Below are 25,800 nucleotides of genomic sequence, written 5' to 3' on the forward strand. Positions count from 1 at the left end.
ACAGTACGTTATATGGACAAGTAAAACGTATGAGAAAAGCCTGGCAGTATAATGCAGTCCAAAACACCAAAAAATCAAGTGTTAAACAATTAAAATTAAGTAGTTTAATAAAACTAATATTTATTGCAGGACTACTTTATAGGAATGTGTTGTTTCATTTCATTTTCCATTTCTCTGGTGTAGTTTTCTTGTCAATATACACAAACGTACCGGTTTGCAGTATCTGGTGCTCACTGTAAATGCAAACTAACTGAAGGAGGGAGGAAGCACACAATACAAACACACCACATAAGGCGAAAATTAGTTTATTGATGCTGTATGTACCAAGAAATGTTTCTCCGATTCAGAAAACATGATTTTCTTGCAGTCCAACATGTCATATTGTATATAGAACATGGAGTCATGCGTGAGAAGAAGAAAGGAAGCACTTGGGTTTGGCTGTGAAAAACTCATCGTTCAGCTTCACATTCATAAACGACGCTGTGCTCCCGACTCACACAAGTCCTTGTCATAGACACATGTGACCGTCTAATAGAGCAGTGAGGTGTACGTGTAGCAGACCTGCATGCTGTGTGTATTTACATGGAGCATCATTGTACCATCTCAGCGACACAGCCAGAGTCAGGGACAGCAGAAGCAGCATTCACCTCGTCCTTACTTGATTTGTTTGTTGCTTTTCATTCAGCAAAAACGACGATCTAGCTATTCTACTTAGTAGAAAAATTTAGATAGTATAAAATGAACAATGGTATTTAAGTAAAAAAAAGAAAAAAAAAAGAAAAGATATGCAGTTAATAAGCACATGTATAAAACAATTATACATTTAAACCTTGTCACCCATTGAAGCTTAAAAGACAAATATAGTGCTTTTATCTGAACTGTACAATAACCGTTCGTGCAGAAGAGTTGTACATAGAAACAGGCAGGTTAGCAAAAATATAAAATGCTGAAAAAGCAGAATACATTTAACTTCCAGGTAAATGTGTGCATGATCTGCAACAACTACATTAAATCTGAAAACAGACTTTAATGTAATTATAGCTTTTAGTGGTAAAACAATGATTCCTTTTTGGTCACATACCCAAAAATAATTTGACATTCCCCATCTTTCCGTTAAAATGATTTGAGCTGAAGTTTGTTAGAACAGTGATGAGAAAATAATCAGGAGCTACAGTATAAACATAAATCACAACTGCCACCTCAGTCGGCACAGGTTATGATCCTGGCAGCCATGTTCGGTGGTTGTTGGTGGTAAAACCATGTGACATGAACGTCATGGCACCAAAAGTATAAAAAAAAAAAAAAGAAAAAAAAAAGAGGGTTGCTCAGGGTTCTGCCAGTGATGAACTTTATGAGCTGCATGAAATCAGAGAACAGAGCTGCTACCTCAGCAGACAGAGTCAGTACTGACTGGAAGTCTCCCGCTGCGTCGGACCTCCTTCTCTCTTTTCTCTCTCTGTTTCTCCAGCTTCTCCTGGGCCTTACGCATTTCCTTCAGCTTTTTCTTGATAGTTGAACGGTCGCTCTGACTTGACACACCGAGTGCCTGATGGAAAAAGGGCACAGATTTAGGGCAAACTAATAATGCTACCATATTCTGGCCACAAGGTGGCAGTAAAAGGCTGACATGGCTTGACTAAATAATGGCTTACTTTGCAACGAAAGAGTCCTTGTATAATAAAAAAAAGAAAGTAAGAGTAAACAACATAATTATACCATCAATCTTAAACCATCATTCCATTAATATACAGGTAATTCTAAGTTAATTATCATCATCACGCTGATTTTTCTTTTTTACCTTCAACTTGTCACTGTCCAAGTACAAGAGCTGCGGGCCGTCCACTCCCTTAGCTGTGAATTCAGGTGTGTATTGGTCCATATTCATGCCCATCAACCAGTGACAGACTTGTTGATTGGTCCATTCAGAGACAGGCCGGTTCTGCCAATGATACTCTTTTCCTGTAGCTGGTTCATCATCCAAAGTCTACACAAGACACAGATTATACAAATACGTACATTTATTATTTCTATAGGTGGAGAGATTGCAGAATAGCAGTTCCACTTAGTGAGGGTGTGAGGCGAAGGGACCAAAATAAAAAAAGTAAAGCCAATGACATATATTCAACAAACAAAAACATGTAGTGAAAGTTCTGTTGAACAAAACTGTGCTCAGTGCACACATTTCCCAAGATAGCACCAAGAACACAAGTGGGCAATGACAGCAAAATACCACATTCTCACAAGCAGATCTATGTGCGTCTTCATACTGTATGTTTTACTGAGAGACTGAGACACTGGAAACCGTAACATCAGAGAATGAGGCTGCTGAAACACCACTGAGCAGGCAGCAGAGCAGTCAAACAGTTTACAAAGCTTGTAATGAACATTAAGCACTGGTTGACGGTTTAACAGAGGCAAAAGTGCAAACAAACTATTAACATCACAGCTGACTTAAGAAAAGCTAAGCCACAAGACTTGTTTTAACACAAAACAAAATAGCTTAACATACATGCATCTCTATTCTATTTCCTCTGCATTCACGATTTAATCTCAGCTATGAAAGGGGGGAGGCACAAAGAGCATGCTTGAGAATGTCCCCTTTCAGCTGCATCAAGGCGTCCCACACAGCTTTTGTGACTGTGCAACAAGGAGAGCACTCACCTCGCTGGAAGAGAAGATTAAAGTGCGTGAGCGCCCAGACAGATTGGGTTCAGCAACTAACCCAGAGATGTCTGAACTGGGACTGGCAGGGCTAGAATCATCTATGACTGAAAAACTCTGGAACAAGTGGAAACAAGGAACGCATTTACTAAAGCAACACATCACCAAACAACAGTTCTTCACTTGGAGAAGCAAACAAATACAACACTACAGGTGTGAGGGAGGGGTAAGCGCAGTGCTGTTTCCATAATGACAGAAATTATTATGGTTAATCATTGAAACTACGATTACAGTGGCAGCAATCCAGGTTATTGATTTGAGCAATGAGTGACTGATCTTCAACATGTGAAAGGAAGGGAGAAGATCAAGGATCTACTATGTAGCACAAAAAATAATCAAGGTGATCAAAACTAATCCACCACCAAAACTACATCAACAACCTCTAAACTACAACTAGCCATACTACTTCTAATGAAAAACACAAACAAATTCAGGTATGGGGTAATGTTTTTCATTTAGTTGAGTAGGTGCTATGAGTTTAACTATTTGATTCATCAAGTGATCTTTTTTTAATGCAGTCTAAAAGTTAAACTGGGGCTTCTTTTCAGACACAAATGTGGGTTCAATTTGGAATCAGGGAAATATTACCCAGACTAGCGGGCTATTGCACCAGCTATGTGCAAGTTCATATGCAGTTTAATTTTTATTGTAGCATAAGAATAACACTCTAAAAAAACAGGTTGCACAATACCAGTTACGTTCAAACGTAGCAGTTAGTGTTGACGTTACACACAAATCTCCAATCAAACTTCTGATTAGCTGGTGCAACAAGTCCTAGAAACTATTTTTGGCTTCATCCATTTCCTGTAATACACGCTACGAGGCTTTCTATATGTGGATAAAAGGAAAATTAGATCACATTAGTTTACCACATACCCAGAAATTATTCATAGGATGTGTTGAGGTGAGAAACTACAAATCGCAGAACTCAATATGTTAGTAATGCTCTACTGTGGCATTTAAAATCAAAAGGTAAAACAAAGATGCGTATACTGTACCAAATCTAATGAGCGACTGAATAAAGAGGACCAGGAGAGATTTGTCTGTTTAAAGGAAACATGGTTCAGTGAGATAAATGTCCAGGCAGCAAAGCACTGACAAAAAGTACCATAATGCCAAAACCAAAACTTTTCCTTTAGTAATCATTTTCTTCAGCCCCGTGTCTTCAAGTCATTAAACAGCATCGTGGGAACACCAGCCCGACGCCTGTGTGACAGTTAGCCATGCGTTTCACTGGGTTCATTTGATGTGTCACTATTTGCAAACTCATTGGAAAGCCACCAAGTCCTTCCCTGCTAGCTCTCTCTAATGGCCAACATATGGATCCAGTTACTGTAGCTTTTGCATCGCGTAGCTTATTTGGAGAACTGGTCAATGACGGCACATGTCTGAAAACTGCCTGCCATTAGGTTTTTACTAGTTTTACTCTTTCAACGAAGATAGAAATATATTATGAGAAGACAGACTAGGACTGTTCTGCAGCTGGCCAAGGGGATCAAGTTTGTGACCCCTGCTGATGGCATATCTCAATACTATATAACTAAATATCTTATCAACGTTGTGCTGGATGCTAATACTCTCTCTGTTCAATATTTATGTTCACGTAAAGTGACAAACCTTATTCTTGCGGTCCTGGCTTTGCTCACTGCTGGTCTCAGTTGCTGCGTATGGCAGACTGCTGCTGGAAGAGGAGGGCTCTCTGTCTCTGTCCCTGTCTTTGTCTCCAAACCAGGAGAAGGGCATACAGGTGGGGATGGAAGTCATTGATTCTGCAGGAGACAGGTTCCCTCCAGACTCCTCCAGTAACTCTGCTGATCCCCTGGGCATTGGAGGAATAGGAAGTTATCTACACTCAGGCTTACACATGTGACCGCTTAATGCATGACGTGTTGCATTTAAAATGAGCCAATAAGTAATGACCGGCAGATTTAAGAGGAAAAACTATCTATATTAAGATTTGGCAATAAGAAAGTAAAAAACTGGTCTTGTGTAGCTCAATATTTACACCCACAGAGTAACACATTCAGTAATATTGCAGTTAAGGTCTCTATGGAGTTCAGCCATTTACTGTACCCAAGCCTTTGTTTGTTTGAGTAACGTGTGTTTCCATTAACATTCCAACTTAAAAAAAATAATTTTGCCAACTATCTGTAGTTGTAACACTAACAGCAACATGGGTAGCAATGAATAACCCAAAAACTGTTTTACAAAACATGAAAAAGAACCACAACAGATCTTTGGAATATTTCCTACCTTTGAATTGATTTAAATACAGTTGAACGTACCTGCTGTCCAAAGATGATCTCATCGCCTCCTTGTCGTGTTTTTTTCCTTTGCCACCTGACTTCCGGAGGCCTCTGTTGATGACCAGTGACATTTTTTTCATTAGTGCAAAAATTATGGTAATTTGGAGACGAATGACAGTGATCACTATGGAGACTTACCCAAAGTCTGGAAATCGTCTTTTAGGTTTTCCTGCTGATGAGACCTCATTTAGCTCCTCTGAAATGAAACGATAAGCAGGCTCAATGCCTGAAGACAATGCAACAGAAAGTATTGCTATTGCAGCCATCACATTTTGGTCTTGCATACCTTTGCTCTTTCCTTTTGATTCCCTCTTCTTGACATTGTGCATGAATCCAGAGGGGGAATGTGGCGACGAGGTGTCTTTTGGAAGGGAAAAAGAAGGACTTCCGCTGCTTTCAACACTGTCTCCCTGTGATAGTGACAAAGACGGGCTGCTGGAGAGCTCTGCCTGACTCCTGGATCCATCTTTAGTCTCTCCTGGATCATCTTTCTGTCCATTCCCAGGATAGCAGACAGGCACTGGGAGGGACAGGCTCTCCTGGATCGACCTCCTCCTCCTGGGAGATTCCTGCTCCTCCTGCTCCTCCTCTTCTTCAGTTTCCTGAGGGGACAAAGCTTATTATTTAAAAGGACAATGCAAGGAAGAGGGGATAAAAGCTTATTATAACAGAAAACTCCGCTCTTCAGTTTGGATTGGCCGAGTCATGTACAAACACATTATAAAAAGGTGCATTACTGTTTTGTAAAAGCAAAAAGACACTCAATGAGGTTCCCTACTGTATTTTAGAACGCTTCTGTTTTTGTAGGGAAAGTGCTACACAGCAGTGAAGTTTTTCTACAACATAGCAAGAAGACAGATTAGCCACAGAATAAATGGCACTAAAATTGTCAGCTACTGCCCCTGCATAAAATCCCACATTTTTAACTGTGATGGGTCAGCTCATATACACAAAGTTAAATATTACTCTAGTTAAAGCGTAACTCTCACCAAAATGCAACCTAGGGTCTTTTTGTGAATATACCAGAGTCAAACTTTCATTTAAAAGCATAATTTGGATGGAAACGGACACTTTTAAGATTTACCGTATTCTCGTTTTCGGTCAAATGGCCTTTTGAATGGGAGTGCTAGGGGCACTACTATGATCGCATCAAAATAGCTATTTTTAAAACACTAAGAAGGCTCGACACAACATGAAACTTTGCTCGAAGTATCACCAGGGGCTCTACACATGAACTCGAGCATTGAGAACATTGTTTGTGTACACCGAGTTTACTAAAAAGCAAGGTTTTGAGCAACTCACTTGTAGTTGTTGTTTACGCTATCCGCCATCTTGTCAGTCAAAAATAGTCGATCTCCAAATGCGATGTAACAGGGAGGAGAGTAAAGATGGAAAGCTCCTAAAGCTTAGCTCCATATAAATTCATGGATAATTTGTTGTTTTGTCGTTAGTGAAAAACAACATTGACCTTGTGGTTGAAAAAGGAGCCTCATATAAGAATGACATTTCCTCCTATGGAGTCCGTTAATTCGCATTCGAAGATCGACTCTTTTTGACTGACAAGATGGCGGATAGCGTAAACAACAACTGCTAAAGTGAGTCGTTCAAAACCTTTTTTTAGTAAACTCTGTGTACACAATGTTCTCAATGCTCGAGTTCATGTGTAGAGCCCCTGGTGATACTTCAAGCCAAGTTTCATGTTGTGTCGAGCCTTCTTCGTGTTTTAAAAATAGTGATTTTGATGCGATCATAGTAGTGCCCCTAGCACTCCCATTCAAAAGGCCATTTGACCAAAAATTAAATGAAAGTTTGACTCGGGTACATTCACAAAAAGACCCTAGGTTGCATTTTGGCGAGAGTTACGCTTTAATAAGTGCTCTGCTTCTTCTATAAAAGGGAGACCCAGGCTGTTTTGTCACCATTATTTTTACATCCAAGATAGCATTTTGAGCATAACATGCCTTGATGGGGTTCCAGGTTTCATGTCATACCTTACATCTAGCGTCAGGTGGCTGTTCAATCCAATTATATGCTCATACAACATAGCAAGGTATCACTATCAGCTGTTCCTGGCTGACCTGAGAGTGACTTGAAGCCACAGCAAGGCTCTCCTTCAGTTTGTTCCGAGATGGAGGCTGACGTTTGGCCTTCTGAGCCAGCAGGCCTTTTGCTCTGTGTGCACTGGTGTCCAAACGCTCAGTCTCAGGGACCAACTCACTCCAGCCTCGTTCTATACAGTAGAAAAAAACAAATACCAAATAAGTCATAAGACACTGTGCACAGTTTAAATTATTTACCACGCTCACAGAGTTTATGATGTGTGCTTGTCAATGTTTTACGGATCACACGTTAAAAGTGTGACGTGTGTACTTCCATTTTAAATACAATTAAATTCTTATAACCCTTTGTACCCAGTAGCGAGTCAACAGATTGTGTGTTGGTGATTGGGTCTTGGCCAATTAATCTCTTATCTGCTGCTGAGTCCAGACCACTCTGACACTCCACATCTGAGGCCCCTCTGGACTCCAGGACAGCTATCTGTGGACAAAACAACATTTGGGCTTGTTTCAGTGTCTCTAGCAAGTCTGCTGTGGTGTACTGTATAAGCATTTCTTTTTCAAGCTGGGGTCTTACCCTGTTCTGCAAGCTCTCCAGCTGCTCCCTGTAACACTTGTCTTTTTCATCTAGAATTTTTTTCAGCTCCTCCTCTTTCTTCACAAAGTCTATCTCTCTGGGGAGGAAACATGAAATGTGGTTTCCCATCAGTACTTTAGCTTGTAAACATGTTCTATTTTTCTTGATTATCACTAAACCACTTATTTTAAAAATTACAAAATGGAAAATCAGAGCTTATACCTTGGTTTAACAATATTTAATATCGATGTAAAGTATTTCATTTGGTCAACATTTGTTGTTTTCAAATGTGTTGTATGAATACATTTACTTGAGTAAACCATTGAATCTAACAGCATTGAGCCCTCCAACGGTGTGCATGGTTGTGTAACTCCAGACAAACTCACTTCTGCTGGTAGTCCTTGAGCAGTTTTTTGGCCTTGTTGTACTTCTTGTCCAGGGTCTCATGCTGGGCCTGAGACTCCGCTAATTGTTCATTCACAGTCTTACACAGACCCTGGGCTTCCAGCCAGTAACTCTCTAACTTAAGGATTTTGTCGTTGCTGTCCACAATCTTTTGCTCCAGTGCAGACTCCCTGGCTTCCCACAATGACCTGTCCTCCTCAGATGCCCTTAACTGTACAGAGATGGTGACATGTTAATTAGGTGGGCTAAATTGAATTTGCAGGTGGGCCACTGGCCTTGGACAGTCTTGTGGTGTTACTTGTAGTATTAAATAGTAATTTAAAAGAACTAGGTCTCACATTTTGTCTGGCCCTGATTTCTTCAACAACCTACTGTAAATGCATCAATATTTCACATCCTACAACAGAATTTAAGTGTACAGCCTAACAAGCTAATTTTCAATAAGGATCCTAGAAATAATCATCACTGTTCAGAAGCAAAAAGGCTGCTAAGAAACAACAATTTTCAAAAAACAAGCGGTCCCATATATACAGTATAATTACTGATGGAAGAATTAAAAAAATAATAAAGTTTATGAAAATCTAGTTTCTGTTTACAATGGTAAAATAATTAATTAATTCAAGTGAATGAAAAAACGTGACCAAACTTTTGACTGGTACTGTATGTATTTCTCTTGTGTTTTATGTGAATATGTTGAATATCTTAAAAAAAAAAAAAAAAAAAGTGAATTTCATCTTCATCATACCTTTTCCTTTAGTTGATTTATTTCAGCTGCAGCAATGCTGTGCTTGAGCTGCAACTAAGGAACAAAAACAAGAAAACAAAAGATTTGGTTACATCCATTACTGTATGTTATTAATAATCGTTTGTTGTATACATAAAATACTGAAACTTAGATATATATTTTAAATCACACAAGACTGAAAGTCATGGTGATGGTGATACCTCTTTGAACTTGAAGACCATCTGAGAGCTGTCCATGTTGCTCGGCATAAATAAAGCCTCTGAATCAGGCAGCTGAAACAGCTCTACGTTCTGTCCTGGAGAGAAATTAGAGCATAGAATCCTCTCATCCACTCCATCCTCCTCCTCATAGCGCTCCTCCTGAAATATGACATCACACATGGCATCACATACTGCAAACACTGACACACCCTGTATGCCCAGGAAAATGCTCAGCGTGTGTCAACAACACTCCCAGTGGCATAGTTCACCATAGTCTGAAGGGAACATTGTAATCAATGCATCATAACCAAACATTGGTGGGCTGTTCATGGGGAGACACTGCAGGAGTTTGGCTACACATGTCTGTATCATGGAACACATTAACATGAACAATATTCTCAGTGGATAACAAGACTACTAACACACCAACACACAATTTGCATAACTACACAGCCACTCAAAATGGTGTCCACTTCCTCACTAAAAGTTATGCAACATTCTTTTTAAATCTTTGTCTGCTCCAGTGAATCCCTCAAATATCCTCTGTCCAGTCTCCCTATGTAAAAAAACAGGAGCTTGGGGCTGCTTGAATTTCAGAAAGCAAACATTTCACAACTCTGGCAGACAGGCGGCGGTTGACTGAACACATTCCAACACAGCAGACTGGTGACACATGGCTCTCTCACAGCCAGCTGCTCATTTCCTGGTTGAGCTGAGCGGGATTGGACTAGGTGTGGCAAAGGGGCTAATGCCGTGTTCATGTTATGTCGGAGTAATCGCAGTTACGAGTATCCGACTTGTAAATAGCATTCACATCAACATCCAAATTGTAATTATGACTGGGAAACTCAGATTTCTCTCGAATCTCGGGTATTAGACGGGCACTTAATCATAAGTACCTGAAAACCACACTACATATACATACATACAAACAAACATGCATACAAACATGCATACATACATACATAGTTTAGTTTCAGTTTTTCAGAATTATTTAGTTTTTATATATTTAGTTTTGGTTTGTTTTTCAGGGCCAGATATAATGTCTCAGAAGCTTGTAGCTACATATACAAAACACACTGTTGGAGAACTGTACAGAAATGGCCATAATGTTTAAACTTTGCACTACTTTAGTGTCCGATGTGAAGCAATTACAGCACAGCGCCATCTCCTGGAATGCCAAGTCCAAACCTGAAATGATTTATGTTTATTTGGTATAAGTCCTGACTCACCTCCTCTGTAGAGTGTTCATAGGGGTCATCCAGGTGTTGTTGCTCTTGCTGTTGGTTCTTCTCCTGCTCTAGTGTCTCGCTTATGAGGCGAGCTACCTCACTTTGCGTACCTGGCTTCTCCCGTCCAATCAGGAAGCTGTTTTTTAGAATGCAATGTGTTATTGGCCCATATAATGGAATAGTTTGCATGTTGCCTGAATATACCTCACTGCAGCTTCTGTTCTGTCTTACTTGCTATAGGTAAATGCAAATTTTGAGATGCAGTTTTGGCCCGACCACATCATGTGTGGGTGTTTCATTCAAAATCATTAATATGCCACAATACTTTGCCTATTTCCCTTAAACAAAAAAAAACCAATACTCATTCATGGCCTCTGGAGTCTCAGGAGATTGAAAGACTGTTGACCACTTATTTCTAATTGTGAAAACGCTATCCACCAACAAGAGAAGAAGTTGAGGAGATGGGCTTTGAGCTGACCTCACTGTGCCTTTGGTGTTCTTCAGGACTGTTGCAGCAAACAGTTGGGTGACACCCACCAGACTGATACCATCCACCTCCACTATCTGGTCATTCACCTGTATGCTAGAGACAAAAGAGACAGTAGCCTCAATGCAGCTGGCAATAAAGCAAATCTAAAAATGCCTGGGAAACAGAAGTATCAACCACTTTTTTAGCTTCCTTGTCCAGTTATAAATACATCTGGTTGTTGGTGTCTTGTGTGTCACTGGGCTGTGAGGGATATGAGCAATTCCTAGAGGGTGACATTAAAAACTGTTGTGGTGGTGCAGTGTAGAGTGAGTGTGTACCATGCTTCTGTTGTATACAAAACATTATCAGGGATTTTTGTAACAAGACTTTAATGTGGGGTTGTGCAAAAAGCAGGTTTCAGTGCTCTAACTCACCGTCCATCGTTCTCAGCTGCTCCTCGCTCTGTTATGGTTTTCACAAAAATTCCCAGCTTCTCAAGACCCTGGTCAGCTCCCACTCCCATTCCTATAATACTGATGCCAAGTCCATTGTCTCCTGAATGCAAAAAAAAAATGTTAAAGGATGGGTAGATGGAACTACAAACAAATAGGCTCAATTCCACATGCTTATGCCGTTGACACTCAGACATATAAAGATTACATAGAAGGATTAAGAACAGTAACTGTGTAGATTATACAATTTAAAAGCATTTGTCACAGCCCTTAATTCTTTAAATACACAAAGTAATTAGTTTGCCTTTGTAGGGCTGTGCTTTATGTGCAGCTAGGTGAAAACAGGTTTCCCCTTTATGAAATGTTTCTCACTGGTTGCTTAGGACATGTAGGAATGCACCTTCAGTGTTTACTAAACTCACCTTTCTCAATCTCCACAGGGAACACATCCATCTTCTCCACTCTCTTCTCCAGCTCATACTCTGCAGACGCTGCGACTGGATCCACATCATCGTTGCGCCGATCATATTCCTCATTCGAGAAGGTACTGAAGACCTGTGTTGGTCAAAATATCAAGTGCATGGCTTTAGTATACCACCTTCTACTGTATGTCTTTACCAAGTAGTTAAGCATCAGACAGACTTATGTTGAGGGTTATCTACAGGATCTGCGCAGACAGAGGCAAATTATTTTCACTTTTGAGTTCTTCATTATCTTCACAGGCAGAACAAGGACACATTTTTCATTTGAGAGAAATAGCATTGGGGAGGGAGAATTACACTCCATACTTTGGAACATTACTAGGGAAATTAAAGTGTAAGCATTACCGAGTGATCTTTAGTTATCTAACTGTAATGACTGCACGGTCAACTCTTGGGTGATCTTTTGCGTCTTTAATGAAAGATTCATCAATTAAATTTTTGAACAGATGTAAATCAAGTGTCAATGACACTAAAGCAGAAGATGCATTCCCAAGACATACTCATGAGAATTTTATCAGAGTTTTAAGAAGTTGTTAACTTTGCAGGCAGAACCCACAACGCTGTTGGTTGTGTCCCAGAGGCCGTTTCTGGTTGGAATTATAAAGCACATACACACAGTACAGCAGAACATGAGCAGCGTGGAAAGTAGGGCACAGCTGGGGAGAGTTGAGCAGTGGATGTAGCAAAGATCAATGTTCGGAGGCGAGTTGTCAGCAGCACAGTAAAAAGAAATCTAATAAAGAGCAATACAAAGAAAAACGTACTCCCTTACCTTTCAATCACCGGGCATTACCCAGTACTCAACACCAGCCTTAAGGGTTATTACATACAACAACACTAAGTGTTATTAACCTTGAATAGCACAGATACTACCAAACAGAAATGGTATTTGTAATCCACTCAGAAAAACACTCCCGGGGTCAAGCTAAAGTGAGAATTACAATTTATCAAACAATTATTTTAATTACTGATTATTCTGCCGATTCAACAAAAATACAGAAAATAGTGAAAAAATGTCAATCGCAGACTCACTGTTTCCCAAAGGTCAAGGTGGCAAATCACAAAGATTGTTAACTTAAAGTGCTCATATTATGCTTTTTGCCTTTTCCCCTTTCCTTTATTGTGTTATATATCTTTTTGTGCACGTTATAGGTGTACAAAGTGAAAAAGCCCAAAGTCCACCCCAAAGGAACTTACCATCTCCAACAGAAAACACTGTTCACAAACTGCTCCAAACAGATCTGTTGTAGTCCAGCCTTTACTTCCGTGACAAACGTGCGTCACTTTGTAACACACGTTATAATGCTCACCTAGCTGCTAGCGTGGCACGCCCTCATCCTCTGCTTCTGACTGGCTAGTTGTCCTTAGCTAGCTACTGCACATGTGTGACTTCCAACAAAGACTGAATAGAAGTGAGATGCCTCACTCTGTAGCTAAAACAGAGAGCTCAACACACAGGGTGAAAAGAGGAGCTGCAGCAATGTGTAGTACAACAACAATATGTTTTTTGAAAATGAAACCATGTAAACCATGTATATCTGGTATAACCTCTAAATACAATTATAAACCTGAAAACGAGCATAATTTGAGCACTTTAACAACATAAAGGAATAAGAAAACCAACAAATCAAACCACTGTGAATTCTTTTTGCTTAAAAACTAATTAAAAGGTCCTATGACATGCTGCTTTTGGGATGCTTTTATATAGGCCTTAGTGGTCCCCTAATACTGTATCTGAAGTCTCTTTCCCGAAATTCAGCCTTGGTGCAGAATTACAGCTACTAGAGCCAGTCCCACAATGAGCTTTCCTTAGGATGTGCCATTTCTGTGTCTGTAGCTTTGAATGCTATGGAGGAGGAGAGAGGGGGGCAAGGTGGAGGTGCTTTGCATGTTGCATGGCTAGGGGAACTCACATTAATGTTAAAAAACCTCATAAAGTGAAATTTTCATCCCATGGGACCTTTAAAAACGATTATTTGTTAGCATTACTAGTTGTAGCTCTAGTTAGGCTCTTGTTCATTGGATCTAACATTGTCCTAATAGAACAGGGAGAGAGGAACCAGAGAGCTCAATTATGAGGGACTAGTTTATAGATATAAAGCATTGTTAAAAAGTAAATTGGAGTTTGGCAGACACCATCACGGGCTAATGCCTCATTATGGGGATGAACCCAACAGTGTAACATAAACCCCCTGCTTGGTCATCATTAGTTAGGTTGCGGCAGGATGCTGGCATCAGTGTCCAGGTGGTGCAGACTGAGTTAATAACTAAAATAGAAGAGTTACCTTTTGGAAATTAAACAGAGGAAAGTGGGAAGACATAGGAAAGGATATGAGCCGCAGATAGAACATGAATAAAAGGAAATAATTAGTAGTCTTCCTATTGAACTCTTGCTAAGCTTCATTCCATTGCATCTTTTTTATGAATGGCCTAAAAGAGAAATATATTAAAAAGATTTAAGCCTCAAGCGTCACCCTCTCCTGCTCCATCCGGCTCTGGTAATGGTCAAATCACAAGTTCAAAGCATGCCCAAGCCCAACCCAGAATGCATCTTGAATTTGCACAAATGATTCACTAAGCATGTTATTTAGAGCTGATTGAGACATTTGCCTTGAGTATGTACAGTATGTCATAATCACAATTCCAATCTGGGCAACAGAGTCTGAGGTCTTGATCCTGCAGCGTGTCAAGACTTGGGGAATCAACCACAAACAATCTCCATTTCCCTCTGTCTTTGTCTCCTCACTATGTAGCCTTTGTACATCAGCCCAAAAGAGTGCAGAATGCCTCACTGAGCACTCCGTTCAATTTGTTAGTGAATTACTACAACTATTTCCGTTCTACAACATCCTGATTTTTGAACACATTTATCCAAGTGGAATCATATTGTGTTATCCTGGAAACAAGACGTGCATGTACTGATTTGGTACACCTGCAGGTACCTCTCTCATGTTGCCTCCCAAACCAAGTGAAACAAGATTCGAAACTTGAGGATTATGCGCACTACTGCAGCTCTGTGGTACAGGCAGGAATGCTATTCATGGGGCCTCGACCCTCCATCAACTCAAGGGAGTCCTCCTCTGTCTGAATCCTCGTCCTTCCTCACTTATTGCCATAGGTTTATAATCTATGATCCATATATTGTGGTAGATATGCGTTATCTTTATCACACAAAGGCGAGGCCAGTGCACATAGCACTAAAGAACACTGAAAACGTTTTTAAATATCCAACAAGCTACTTGAGAATTTTTTTTCCTGCTTGCATCTTGAGACTTATTTTGCATGTCTCTGAACAACAAGCTTGAAAGCACTTCTATAAATAGGACTGACAAAGCTTATCAACTTCTAATTTAGACAGTTAAAAATGGATTTACAGAACAGAGCAGACCGAAATTTCATTAAGGATGAAAGATGCTTTTTAGTTTAGACTTTGGAGACTTTCGTAATTAAGGGTTGAGAATGTAGGCTAATAGAATATAGGGAGCATCACTGCATCCTTAGCCCCGGCATTAGCTGAGGAGCAGCAGTCAGCTTGGCTTACACCCCCCCGCCCTTCATCCCCACGACTCCAAAGTCTGACTTTCCTGTTGCCATGGACTACCAGGCCTTCTTTGAATAATGTTCGGCTCTTTGCTGAAACCTAATCACTCAACCACTGTTTTCGCTGCAAGAAAGACAGAAATCAATCTCTTTATTTGCCTCTCCCTCACAAACAAGCCTTACACACAGCTCACTATTATCACTGTCTCTAGTTATCAGACAAAACCAGTGCCATTTTCCTTTACTGTTAAGCACATGCCCAGTCCACCATCAGCTTAAACCAAAACACTCAACTACTGACCCCAACAAGAATGAGAGACCAAAGAAGAACTAACAATATATCCTCAAGTTTATACAGAACAAGGTATTTAACATGTTCTTTTAATGGCAATTTCTCCCCCTAAAGTATTACTGCGGTCACTGAGGTTTTGATGTGGGTCAACTGACAGCTAGACCAACTTCATATTTTCATTTTCTCCAACACTCTAGCTCCCAGCAGTATGTGTGGGCTTTTCATCCATCTTCAACAACTGCAGTGGTCTGTCCTCTCTACGTGTGCTCACATGCACAGATGTGCCACATGCCCACACCCAAACTGAAACCCTTCCCATCTTTCCCTTATTCCCCTCTCCAAAACAGAATACCAATGTGGGAAATGAGTCAGCAGCTGCGAGGAAAGGCAATTCAGAGAAATCTCTTGCCAGTGCACGAGGGCTGACCACTGGATTGGGGAGCTCCTAATGTAAGCAGTGTGCGGGCCTACAAAAAGACAACAAATCAAAACATGCTGTGCGAGCGAGCTGGGGCAGGGGTGGCGGTCTGGCACAGATCATAGAGTAATTAGGGAAGAAGGCATGGGGCTCAATTTTTAGATACTGTGTCAATGTATGTGGTGTAGTACTTCCTGTAAGCATGCTCTTGGAATCATTAACACTTTGTTAAGTTCAAAATCATAAACTGTAACTGAATGTTTTATGTGTTAATGTATGACCTACAGCAGGAGGAGGAGTCCAGGAAGAGCAGTAGTACCATAATGGAATCATATCGTTTTTTTATATATATATATATATATATATATATATATATATATATATATATATATATGGCCCATAAAAGCTACTCTCGTCTTGCAAGTGTTGCTGAAAACTTTAACACACAATTACTGTTAACTTTCAGTGAAAACGCACAGCATCTGCTAATGTGTATGTCTGTAATCATGAAAGAGTTTAAGGCAATCACAATCAGCCCAAGACTCATCCCATGCCAAGTTGTTTAATGAACAGTATTGAGCTGACTGCATTAGTATTCCACCCTGTTTCGTTGGATAGTCACCCACTTGCCCAGGTGGCTGGGGGGAACTCACAATCCCACAAGGGGAGGGCCTGTCTGCTGGTTGGATGAGGGTGGAGTCTTGTCAGACACATTCCTCTGGCCAGCAGAAGACCTATCACAGATAGGAAATGGAAAGCATAACACTATGGGATGGGTTGGCAACAGAGGCCAGAGTCCAAATGTGGAGTATGTCCTTTTTTGCTTTTCACTAATCACATGAAACACAGATAGAAGAGTAGAGGATTCTGTCCTGCTGTAATTAAATTTTCCAAACTTTCCAGCAATTTGTAAAGAATAGGGGTGGGGGAAAATATTAGTCTACATAATCATCGTGATTCTTACCCTCCATGATTCTCAATTGATTCACAAGTGCCAAAAATAGATTTTTGTACGTTGTTCTAAGCTTCAGTGCGTAACTTTCTGATATTAATGAATGTCCGTTACATTCAAGCCATTGCCAAATTAGTTGTTACAAAGCTAATTAAGACTATCAGCTCCACAAAACTCTCTCTGTATTTCTCAGTATGGCTATGTTCAGAAGATTGTGGCGTCCGGTGACTTTCCCGCGCAGAAACTCGAGCGAAGATAATGACCTCTTCTGAAGAGTCCATCATGTTTTTTTAATCCTCTGTGTCCTCCTCGGCTACTAGCAACTGGGTGGGGGAGAGGTGGGGGCGGTGCGCGGTCACAGAAGGCTTGTATCATGTGGACGTGCCGACAGTGGTGTTGTCATTACTTAGAATTCCTCATGGGGGCGACAGAAACTACGCACTCCTGTTCCAATGTGCAACATGACACAAAACCCAAGACAGCCTCTCGAGTTCCCACATAACTACACTGAAAATGACTGTGCAGTCTTTGTCCCTAAGCAGATAAAACGACTACAGCGGGGAGAGTTAATCATTCAAAAACTCTGGGCTTTTCCCCAAACTATAGGGTTTAGAGTTAAAGTGAATTCCAGTATATGCCAACCTGTAAAATGCTAAAAAAGGTGATCAAAGGTTTAAAAGTCTCACTGGCTAAGGACATGCCTAGAGACTAATATTACAGGCCTGGTTTTTATTTGCAGTTATGGAGGAAACAACCTCCTCACTAGTAACACCAAATATTTATACTGCTCATACAGCCAGAGGGTAGCGCAAACTTCTATACTGACACAGCAGCAATGGGATTGCAGCATTTCTATGCCCTAATAAAGTGGGAGTCTGTTACCATCTATGAAGAAGAATCATTTCACAAAGCATCATGTATAAAATAATTGCAGTAATTTCAGCTATTTTCTTTCTAACATTGCACATTTTGAATATTTTTTATCACAATGCAAATACATACCAAGTACTTTCAATGCATTTAGCCACCATAAACATCCAATATTTGGCTTGACACAAGACTTTGACTGTTAGGAATTATTGAAACTGTGTGCACTAATCCTGACTGCCTTAGAAAGTCCTCTTCAACCACGTTTGTTTTTCAACCCTGATAAGGGTGATATATGTTGAAACTGCACGTCTCCTTTACTTCACAAAGAGGACCTTTCTTCCACACAGGACACCTCCTCTGTCAAGAAGACTCGAGTTACGTAGGGACCTAATCCCGTTGTGAGCCAGAAGCACAAAGCACTTCCTCTCTCCTTGTTAGCTACAACTCAAGTGTGCTCGATCCCAGTGCCAGCTATGACTAGCAGACTGTGGAGAATGATGCAGTGCTAGTGGGAGGCCTTTGTTAGCCAGGCCACAGGTAGAAAGGTTGACTGATCTACATTGGTGTGACTTAACTGGCTAACAGCACGCATACCGCATACCAACGTAACCCTGACCCCATAGTTTTAATCCAAGTGCAGGTCATTGTTTTGACAAATCTGTTATTTCCAGCCTGTCCATTGCATGCACTTATTCATGCAATTGTATAAAAAGCTAATTGGAAACCTAAAAGAATGCCTGGACATTTTTGGACTTGCTACTTATCTTTACCTTACACTTGTTCATTTGTTGTTGCATACTGATACATCCTTTGCTTTACCCTGGGGATCATTATAGGCGCTCTCACAGTCTGGAGGTTAAAATAGGGACTGGGGAAAAAAGCTGTCTGAGTTCTTTGAACATAGTGCATACCTAAGCCTGTCACGATAGTCAATAAATCGCACGATAAAAAAAAATGAGCTCGATTTTTCCGGCTGCGATGATAATACTCTCTCTCTCTCTCTCTCTCTCTCTCTCTCTCTCTCTCTCTCTCTCTAGGTGCCATTTAAAAGTATATGAGCGATATCCACCGTGTTACTCAGCGTCCTGTTTTCCCCCTTTCATTCCAAAGCACACAGCACAATTTCACACACGCTGCTGTGGACTTGTCAGTCTCGCAAGTTTCAGGAAAGTGGCTGCATGTGTCCGACAATGCACAGAACATTAACCGGTACAAGCCTACAGCTGTCCGCGGATACGAAGTGCAGAAAGTGTGTCAGAGGCTCCCAGACGGTGAACTGAGACTCTGTTACCTGCTTGTCGGTCAACGGTTAATGATCGATTGTGCTTTCTTTTGGAAGGCTGCCTGCTAGAAATCGCCACTTACTAGCTAATTAATTAGCCTGAGGTAAACGATAGCTATCAGTAAACAGAAGTGACGTGGTGGCTGGCGTCTGATGTGTGCACCAGTTTTTGTGTGTGCGCCAGTGTTTGTGTATTTGTGTAGGTGTGTGTGTGTGGGGGTATGGGTGTGTGTGTGTGGGCGTGTGTGGGTGTCGGCCCGTCCCCGCGAAGCTCCAACTTGCAGACAGCAGAGGAGCAGAAGAAAGTAGCTGCACCTTCGCCAAAATGAAGACTGAAAAACAGAACTATTTTGATACACACATTTACTCGCCATGTGGCTCTGGGACAATTTATTGTCCAGCAAAATTTGTTATCGTGACAGGCCTATGCATACCAACTAATATTTAGTATTAACGGCTTACTACATACTATTAGTCCATCTACTAAGCAGGTTTTTGTAATGGGAATGGCGAGGTACAAGGATCATGGACAGTTTGATCATTCCAGTAGATCTTAAACAAGTAGATAAATCACTTAATCAATAGAAAATTTATCTGCAACTACTTTAATAATCAATTAATCATTGAAGTTATTTTTTAAGCATGAATGTTGAACATTACCTAGTTCTAGCTTCATAGCTATGACAATGTGCTGCTTTTCTGTGTTATGCAATAGCAAACTGAATATCTTTGGGTTTTGCATTGTTGGTTGGACAAAATAAATGATTTAAAGACATTACCTTGGCCTTTAATGTTAATGCAATTTTCTGACATTTTATAGCCCAAATGATAAATTGAGAAAAGAAAATTGGCAGATTAATTGATTTTGAAAATAATAATGTTGGTTGCAGCCCTACATTCCCATACTTGCACTGCACACATTATTCAGATACGTTATGAAAAACTGGTACACAGTGTCTTTCATTCAGTCCTGGGGATGTTAATTGATACTAGCTCACATATCAACCATGTGTCAGTTATTTCTGTTTTGCATAAAGTCTCCCTCTCACGGTTATGAGCAGTGTGTGAACTGCAACAGAGAGGTGACACAGTCTAGTATATTGTTGTGAACTATAAAGCTGTTTATCTCTGTCATAGCTCCATTTTGGGTGGAGGAGGCGTACTGTTGTTTGTGTCCACTTCAGGTCAGCTTCTGGTCCCCTCTCCCAGGACCCCCTGCCAGGATGGCTGGGATGGGGGGGGGAGGGAGGGGGTCCACACCCTGAGATAACAGTGCATTTTAAGGCCTGGATAAACACTGAGCTATGTGGAATGCACTGGAGTGATTTGTTTTCCCCTGATTTAGCAAAATGTTAGATATGGTGATTGTTGTAATATATATTGTAAAATATATTCCCTCCACTTCCATCACAACGCTTGAACAAACACTGGCACTGTTTACAAAACATGATATGTTGCAATACAAAAAGAGATTACACCAGCTGGAGTACAAAACTGTTAAGCTTGAAGATATATCAAATACGTACTATGGATACCATGATATGAGACTACAGGGAATTTTGTACTGAAAAATTACAGTATGATCCTGTCTGTTTCTCCAAATGCATTTGTTTAAGGGAGAATAAAACAAATCATTTATTGGTGATGCTACCTGTACACACACCATTCGTAAAATCCCTAGCCAAGATTAGATAGTAGCACCAGCAGTCATTTTCAAAAACTGTCAAAGTCAAAAATTGTTGACCAATTGTAAATTAGTAGTAGCCCATATAGTAACATAATACATAATAACCCAACTCTACAAACCCAGCTATAGGACTTATATCCTCAATGAAGAGATATTAAACCTCTCACTAATAGCCACTATCAACATAAGGGAATTCAGAGAAAATAAACAGAATGTCCCTTTCTGCTTTTCCAAAGAGTCATTACATGTTTTTTTCCAAAATACTTACAGTTGGATGCACGCCTCTGGGGCAACTATGGGTTAAGTGTCTTGCTCAGGAACACATCAGTTGATGTATCGCAGTGGGAATTGAACCTAGATCTCCCACACCAAAGGTATGCGTCATATCCACTGCGCCATCACCACCCACAGAGTCATATCCTTACAAATTAATGGACAGTAAAAATCAGGAATTCCCCAACTGTAATAAGATAACATAGCCTGTTCTGTAAAAGACATCATATGGGTGAATAAAATCCCTGAATTCCTCAAATCCATGTTGGCGAGAAAGTCCCTCATGAGTGCAACACATGATTTACTAAGAGAGAGGAACCACTCTAAATCAGTAAAAAAATAGCCATGCAGTGCAGTAACTCAGGGGTGGCAATGACTTTTTACTGTACAGTCTAAAGTTTTACATGTATCTACCTCACTGCTGCCATCTTTTAGTTGTATTCTGTATTCCTTTTCTCCCTCCTGATCTCTTTGCAGGGTTAATGCACCAGGTGATGAGGTTATCAAACTACCTGCCTCCCTGGTCATTAGGATTAAATAAACCATAGTTTACATTTTCTGAACTGGGATGATGATACACAGTGCAGTGCAGCAGCAGTGACGTCAACATGCCCAACAAAATCGTTAATTCTCAGCCTCCGCTAATTTGTCTCGTGTCTGCGGGAAAACACCTAGGTCAGGTTGCTGAATCAGTAAGACGGTGGTTTATAATGAGGGTGCTGTGCAATGTGTTTTTAGGTTCTTGAGTTGAGCAGCAACATCGCAGTCAGATGTAAACAAAACTAAAATACTAACCTGAATGGGGTCTGTGGAGAACTTGATTTTCCTCTTTGGGGGAGGCTCCTCCTCATCCGACAGACCAGTGGTCTCGTAACAGTCGTCATAATCCATATACATTTGATCTTCCTCCTCTTCTTCCTCCTCCTCCTCCTCCCTGAGGATCTGGTCTACATCTCTGTCATCCACAAATGCTGCATTCTCAATACCGTACACTACTGGTGAGGCTCTATGCAGGATGCTATGGCCCACCTGCTCCTCCAGCTCACTCTCCTCCTCTGCTACCTCATCATCTTCCTCACGATTATCACCACCATCTTGATTCACAACTGATCTGTCCTCCTGTCTCTCCCTTTTCAACCCAAATCGCTCTTTGTCCTCCAAGACTCTACCTTCATCCACAGTCTCTGCTATCCTTTGTGTATCTTTTGAGGCATCTCTCGCTAAGACATGATGAGCAGGGTTGCAGTTGTGTTTTTCTGGTGGAGAGGTTCTTTTCAGGTCTGTTAGTAGGTCGTCTTTGGGGCTTTGCACCTTCTGTTCCTCAAACACATTATCTTCAACGTTCTCATCATCATTCTCCTCACTCTCTGAGGACTCATTCTGAACCACTACCAGTTCTGCCCGTACCACGCCCACCCCTCTGGAGTCCAGTGAGGAGGTCTGGCTGGATGGTTTGTCCCTGGTAGACCTATGTACCACGCTGTCATTACTCCTAGCTTTTTCCGGGTATTTAGCCCTATTGGTGTTTTGAAACCCACCAGCTGATGGAGGAGGCTGCTTCACATCCCCTGGGGGCGGACTATGTGGCTTGCCTTCATCCCCACCAACAGATGTCCTACTAAATCCATCACTGGATGATGAGGAGTGTTTGTAGCCTTGGCTAACTGGGGTTGTTTGCTCTGACGAGAGGAGTTTGTGAGTGGCATCAGTTGTTGGAGAATTAGATTTGTATGCTGCATTGGTAACTGGAAATGTTGGTTTAACATTCGACCCCAAAAATGTAGGTTTGTTAATGACACACGCCGTCTGGAATGTATTTTTGTTAGTGGCATCAATCACAGTGGTAGAGTTAGTGGCAACTTCAACAGGAGAAGTAGATGTTTGTAAGTTGTCACTTGTTGGGGAGGAAGGCAGTAAGGGTTCAGTGGTACTTCGTTGTTTAGCAGACACAGTTCCTCCTATTCCAGCAGCTGTGTTGTTGTCTTCCGAGTCATTCTCTGCCATGTAATTCTCCAACCTTTTGGACATGGGTCCTGAATTCAATGACACTTTAGACACATGCTTTTTCTCACTATCAGCCTTCTCATCCAGTTGACATTTAACTGTTGATGTAGGAATTTGCTCTGATTTGACAGTGGTCTCAGAGGATCCTGATACTCTTCTTGAGCTTTTCCCCTCATCAGAGGAACTTCCGAGGGACAAACGATTTACTACTCTGTTTGGAGACTGTTTTTCAGCTGCAGGCTGCTCTTTGATGCCCCTTTCAAAGAGTTTTCTGGTCACAGAAAACTTCTCTGCCAAAGCCACTTTGTCAATCTCAACATCTTCCCCCTTGGGTGTTTTATCTAAATTGTGTGATTCTGGGCTTGTGGCACTGCTGAGGTTAACTCTGTGAGTGTTGACTGGAAATTGCAGCTTTGGTGGGGACACTGGGGACACATCAGGCTTTAAAGTCACTTTGCCCTCTTGGCACTCCTGCTGCTGACCATCCATCTGTAGGAATATGTTCTTTATCTTGTTCACTCTGGTCCCAAAAGGCCTACCCCTGGAGTCCTCCCGGGTGTCACTGGAACCATTTGCATATGAGTCGCCGTCGGATTTTGACCCATCAAAAGAGCACTTAATGGCGTGGAAGTCAGACTTGTATGCATTTCTATGAGGGGATGCGCTCCTCAGGGTCCTCTCGCCTCCTTTGCTTTCCGCTTTGATCATTTTTGCTTTTGTTTGCGATTGCAGCCCTATTACAAATGCCGGCGAGGCTTATTTGGAGCACAGTTGTCTCTACTAAACACTCACAGCGAAGTCATCTAATGAGAGAAATGGATAGTAAAATCAGTTAATACAGAGATCAGATACCACTATCTTACCATGGCTTACGTAAGTTATTTAAAATTAGTTAATACATAATTATATCTTTCTGTATGCAAACCGCCTTACAAAAGTAAGTTAGAACATGAAACTTAACGTGAACTGTTAGTAGTAAGTTAGAAGGTAGCGTTTGTATGCATTCGATGGTTGTATGCCGTTAACGTTAGCTGACGTTAAACCAAAATTGTTTTTAATTGAAAGTAACTTTAGCCAGCTATGTACTTTAATTCTACTAAGTTCAACCGGTTAAACGTTGTTAGTAACGCTAGATCCCAGATAAAAAGGCGAAACAAAGTTGAACTTACTGGGCCAACAGTTCAACACAGCCCCGACGTTACTGCCTTAGTCTGAACAATTCATTGTGGCATTTCAAGTACGAGCCGTTGAAAATGTTAACTCCGGCTCTGCACACAACACAGCACAAAAGTAAACAACTTACCTCCTACTTGCTTCATCGTGTTAGGCGCCGAAAGATGACCCACAATGTCCCAGTTTTACAGTATCAAACTTGTCCCTTCTTCTTACTCACCGCCATCATTGCCCGCTCCAGCAGCGTTTTCCTGCCTCCTCCTTGTTGCACTTCCAGACCTGTCGCGGGCTGCGCGCGCACACGAGTCTGTCTGTGCCGCGCGCCCCGCTGCCGACGAGAACACAGAGAATCGGGGGCGCGCGCACATTCCAGGACTGTAACCTATGACTGTAACCCACCACCTCGCTCCACCCTCCCTCCCCTTTTCCTCCACAGCACAGAGACACGAGGAGTTGTAGGAGAGAGACGTGGGAAAGAGCGTAGAGCTCACCTAGGCTTCACTCTGCACGGGCAACAGTCAACAACTAGACTACAAAAACAACTAGAGTTCATTTACATTGCGCATGTATTACAATCAGGTCTGTAAAAGGTGCACAGTAGACATGGAAAAGGGGCCTTTCCTAAAAACGTCCCCCCCTAGTCTATGCACTGTTTTGACTAAGATATTGATCTTATAATATATTAGCATTAAAGGGACATCGATCTTACAAGTCACAAGGAGTACTACTCTCATTATACAACATGCTTGCTGAAACAACAGTTTGTAATGGTGAAACCTTGAAGTAGGCAACTAAGCCTGTGGGGTCCACTGGAGCCCAACAGCAAATGTTAACATGGCCCCAGAGGCCCCCTGACAGGTAAACCCGGCCATGACTTGGCACACTGGTGCAGGTACTTGTGATAGGCTGATTATGAGGCTCCATGTTTCAGGAAGTGGATCCTTTTTTGGCTAAAATGAGACAATGCATTTGTTACCTCTCATAGGTTATGACCTTATCGGTTACACGTATACTGTATACCAAAGAGTGATTTCTCCTTCTCAGATTGTTTCATTTGAGGGATTTTGGGGGGCACTGGCGGGATAAAGTATATTTCACAAGAAAAAACTAAAATCTGAAAGAATCTGTAGTACACTTTTCCCCACTGAATACAAAAGCAACATGTTAGTGGGTGTAATGTTTTTTTTGACCAGTGGGAAAGGGGTATAAGAGTACCTCTAAGTGACCGTAAGGTGTAACTAACAAGGAAAAGCAAGTTTATTAGCATAGTACATACCCAAAAGCATGTCAAAGTGCTTTATATAATATATCAAAAGCATTAGAAATGCAGCATAAAACACCTAGACACAAATTAATGGATAAATATATACATGTAAAAATAATAATTTGGGGGGGGGGGATTAAAGATAAATATGAAAGTGCAAAGCAGATAATGATGAGTTCGCAATGCTTGGTCGACGGCAGTGGAAAACAAAGACTTTGTCTAAAATTCAGTCTGTATCTTCTGAAAGTTTGTTCCAGCTCTGTCGTGCATACTAACTAAACAAGCAATTGTCTTCACATTATGAATGCCTAGCATTACTCCTGTTGTTACTCCAGGTTATAATGTGGGTGTAGTCTCACTTCTAAAGTCACAGGAGAATGTGCCATGTGTGTCATGTGG

At 41.1% G+C, this 25,800-nt stretch overlaps 1 protein-coding gene across 4 annotated transcripts; it reads right to left on the minus strand.

The window, feature by feature from the left end:
- Positions 1-770: 770 nt before the first annotated feature.
- ppp1r9ala (protein phosphatase 1 regulatory subunit 9A-like A) lies at positions 771-24,429 on the minus strand. Of its 4 annotated transcripts, none has more exons than XM_078261888.1 (19): positions 24,358-24,429; positions 21,756-23,767; positions 11,587-11,719; positions 11,147-11,267; positions 10,722-10,826; positions 10,244-10,379; positions 9,012-9,170; positions 8,812-8,865; positions 8,048-8,277; positions 7,662-7,758; positions 7,439-7,565; positions 7,106-7,257; positions 5,314-5,629; positions 5,166-5,223; positions 5,007-5,078; positions 4,339-4,540; positions 2,662-2,778; positions 1,799-1,984; positions 771-1,546 (listed from the first exon to the last, which is right to left on the minus strand). In XM_078261888.1, the coding sequence occupies exons 2-19, from the start codon at positions 23,670-23,672 to the stop codon at positions 1,388-1,390; spliced, it is 4,341 nt and encodes a 1,446-aa protein (XP_078118014.1). In that variant the 5' UTR covers positions 23,673-23,767; positions 24,358-24,429; the 3' UTR covers positions 771-1,387. The 4 variants fall into 4 exon arrangements, with proteins under 4 accessions (XP_078118014.1, XP_078118013.1, XP_078118015.1 ...); XM_078261887.1 differs by having other exon boundaries at positions 24,268-24,428; XM_078261889.1 differs by lacking the exon at positions 2,662-2,778 and having other exon boundaries at positions 24,268-24,428.
- Positions 24,430-25,800: the final 1,371 nt, after the last annotated feature.

This window comes from Sander vitreus, chromosome 11, assembly GCF_031162955.1.
Source record: "Sander vitreus isolate 19-12246 chromosome 11, sanVit1, whole genome shotgun sequence".
In the NCBI taxonomy this organism is placed as follows: Eukaryota; Metazoa; Chordata; class Actinopteri; order Perciformes; family Percidae; genus Sander; species Sander vitreus.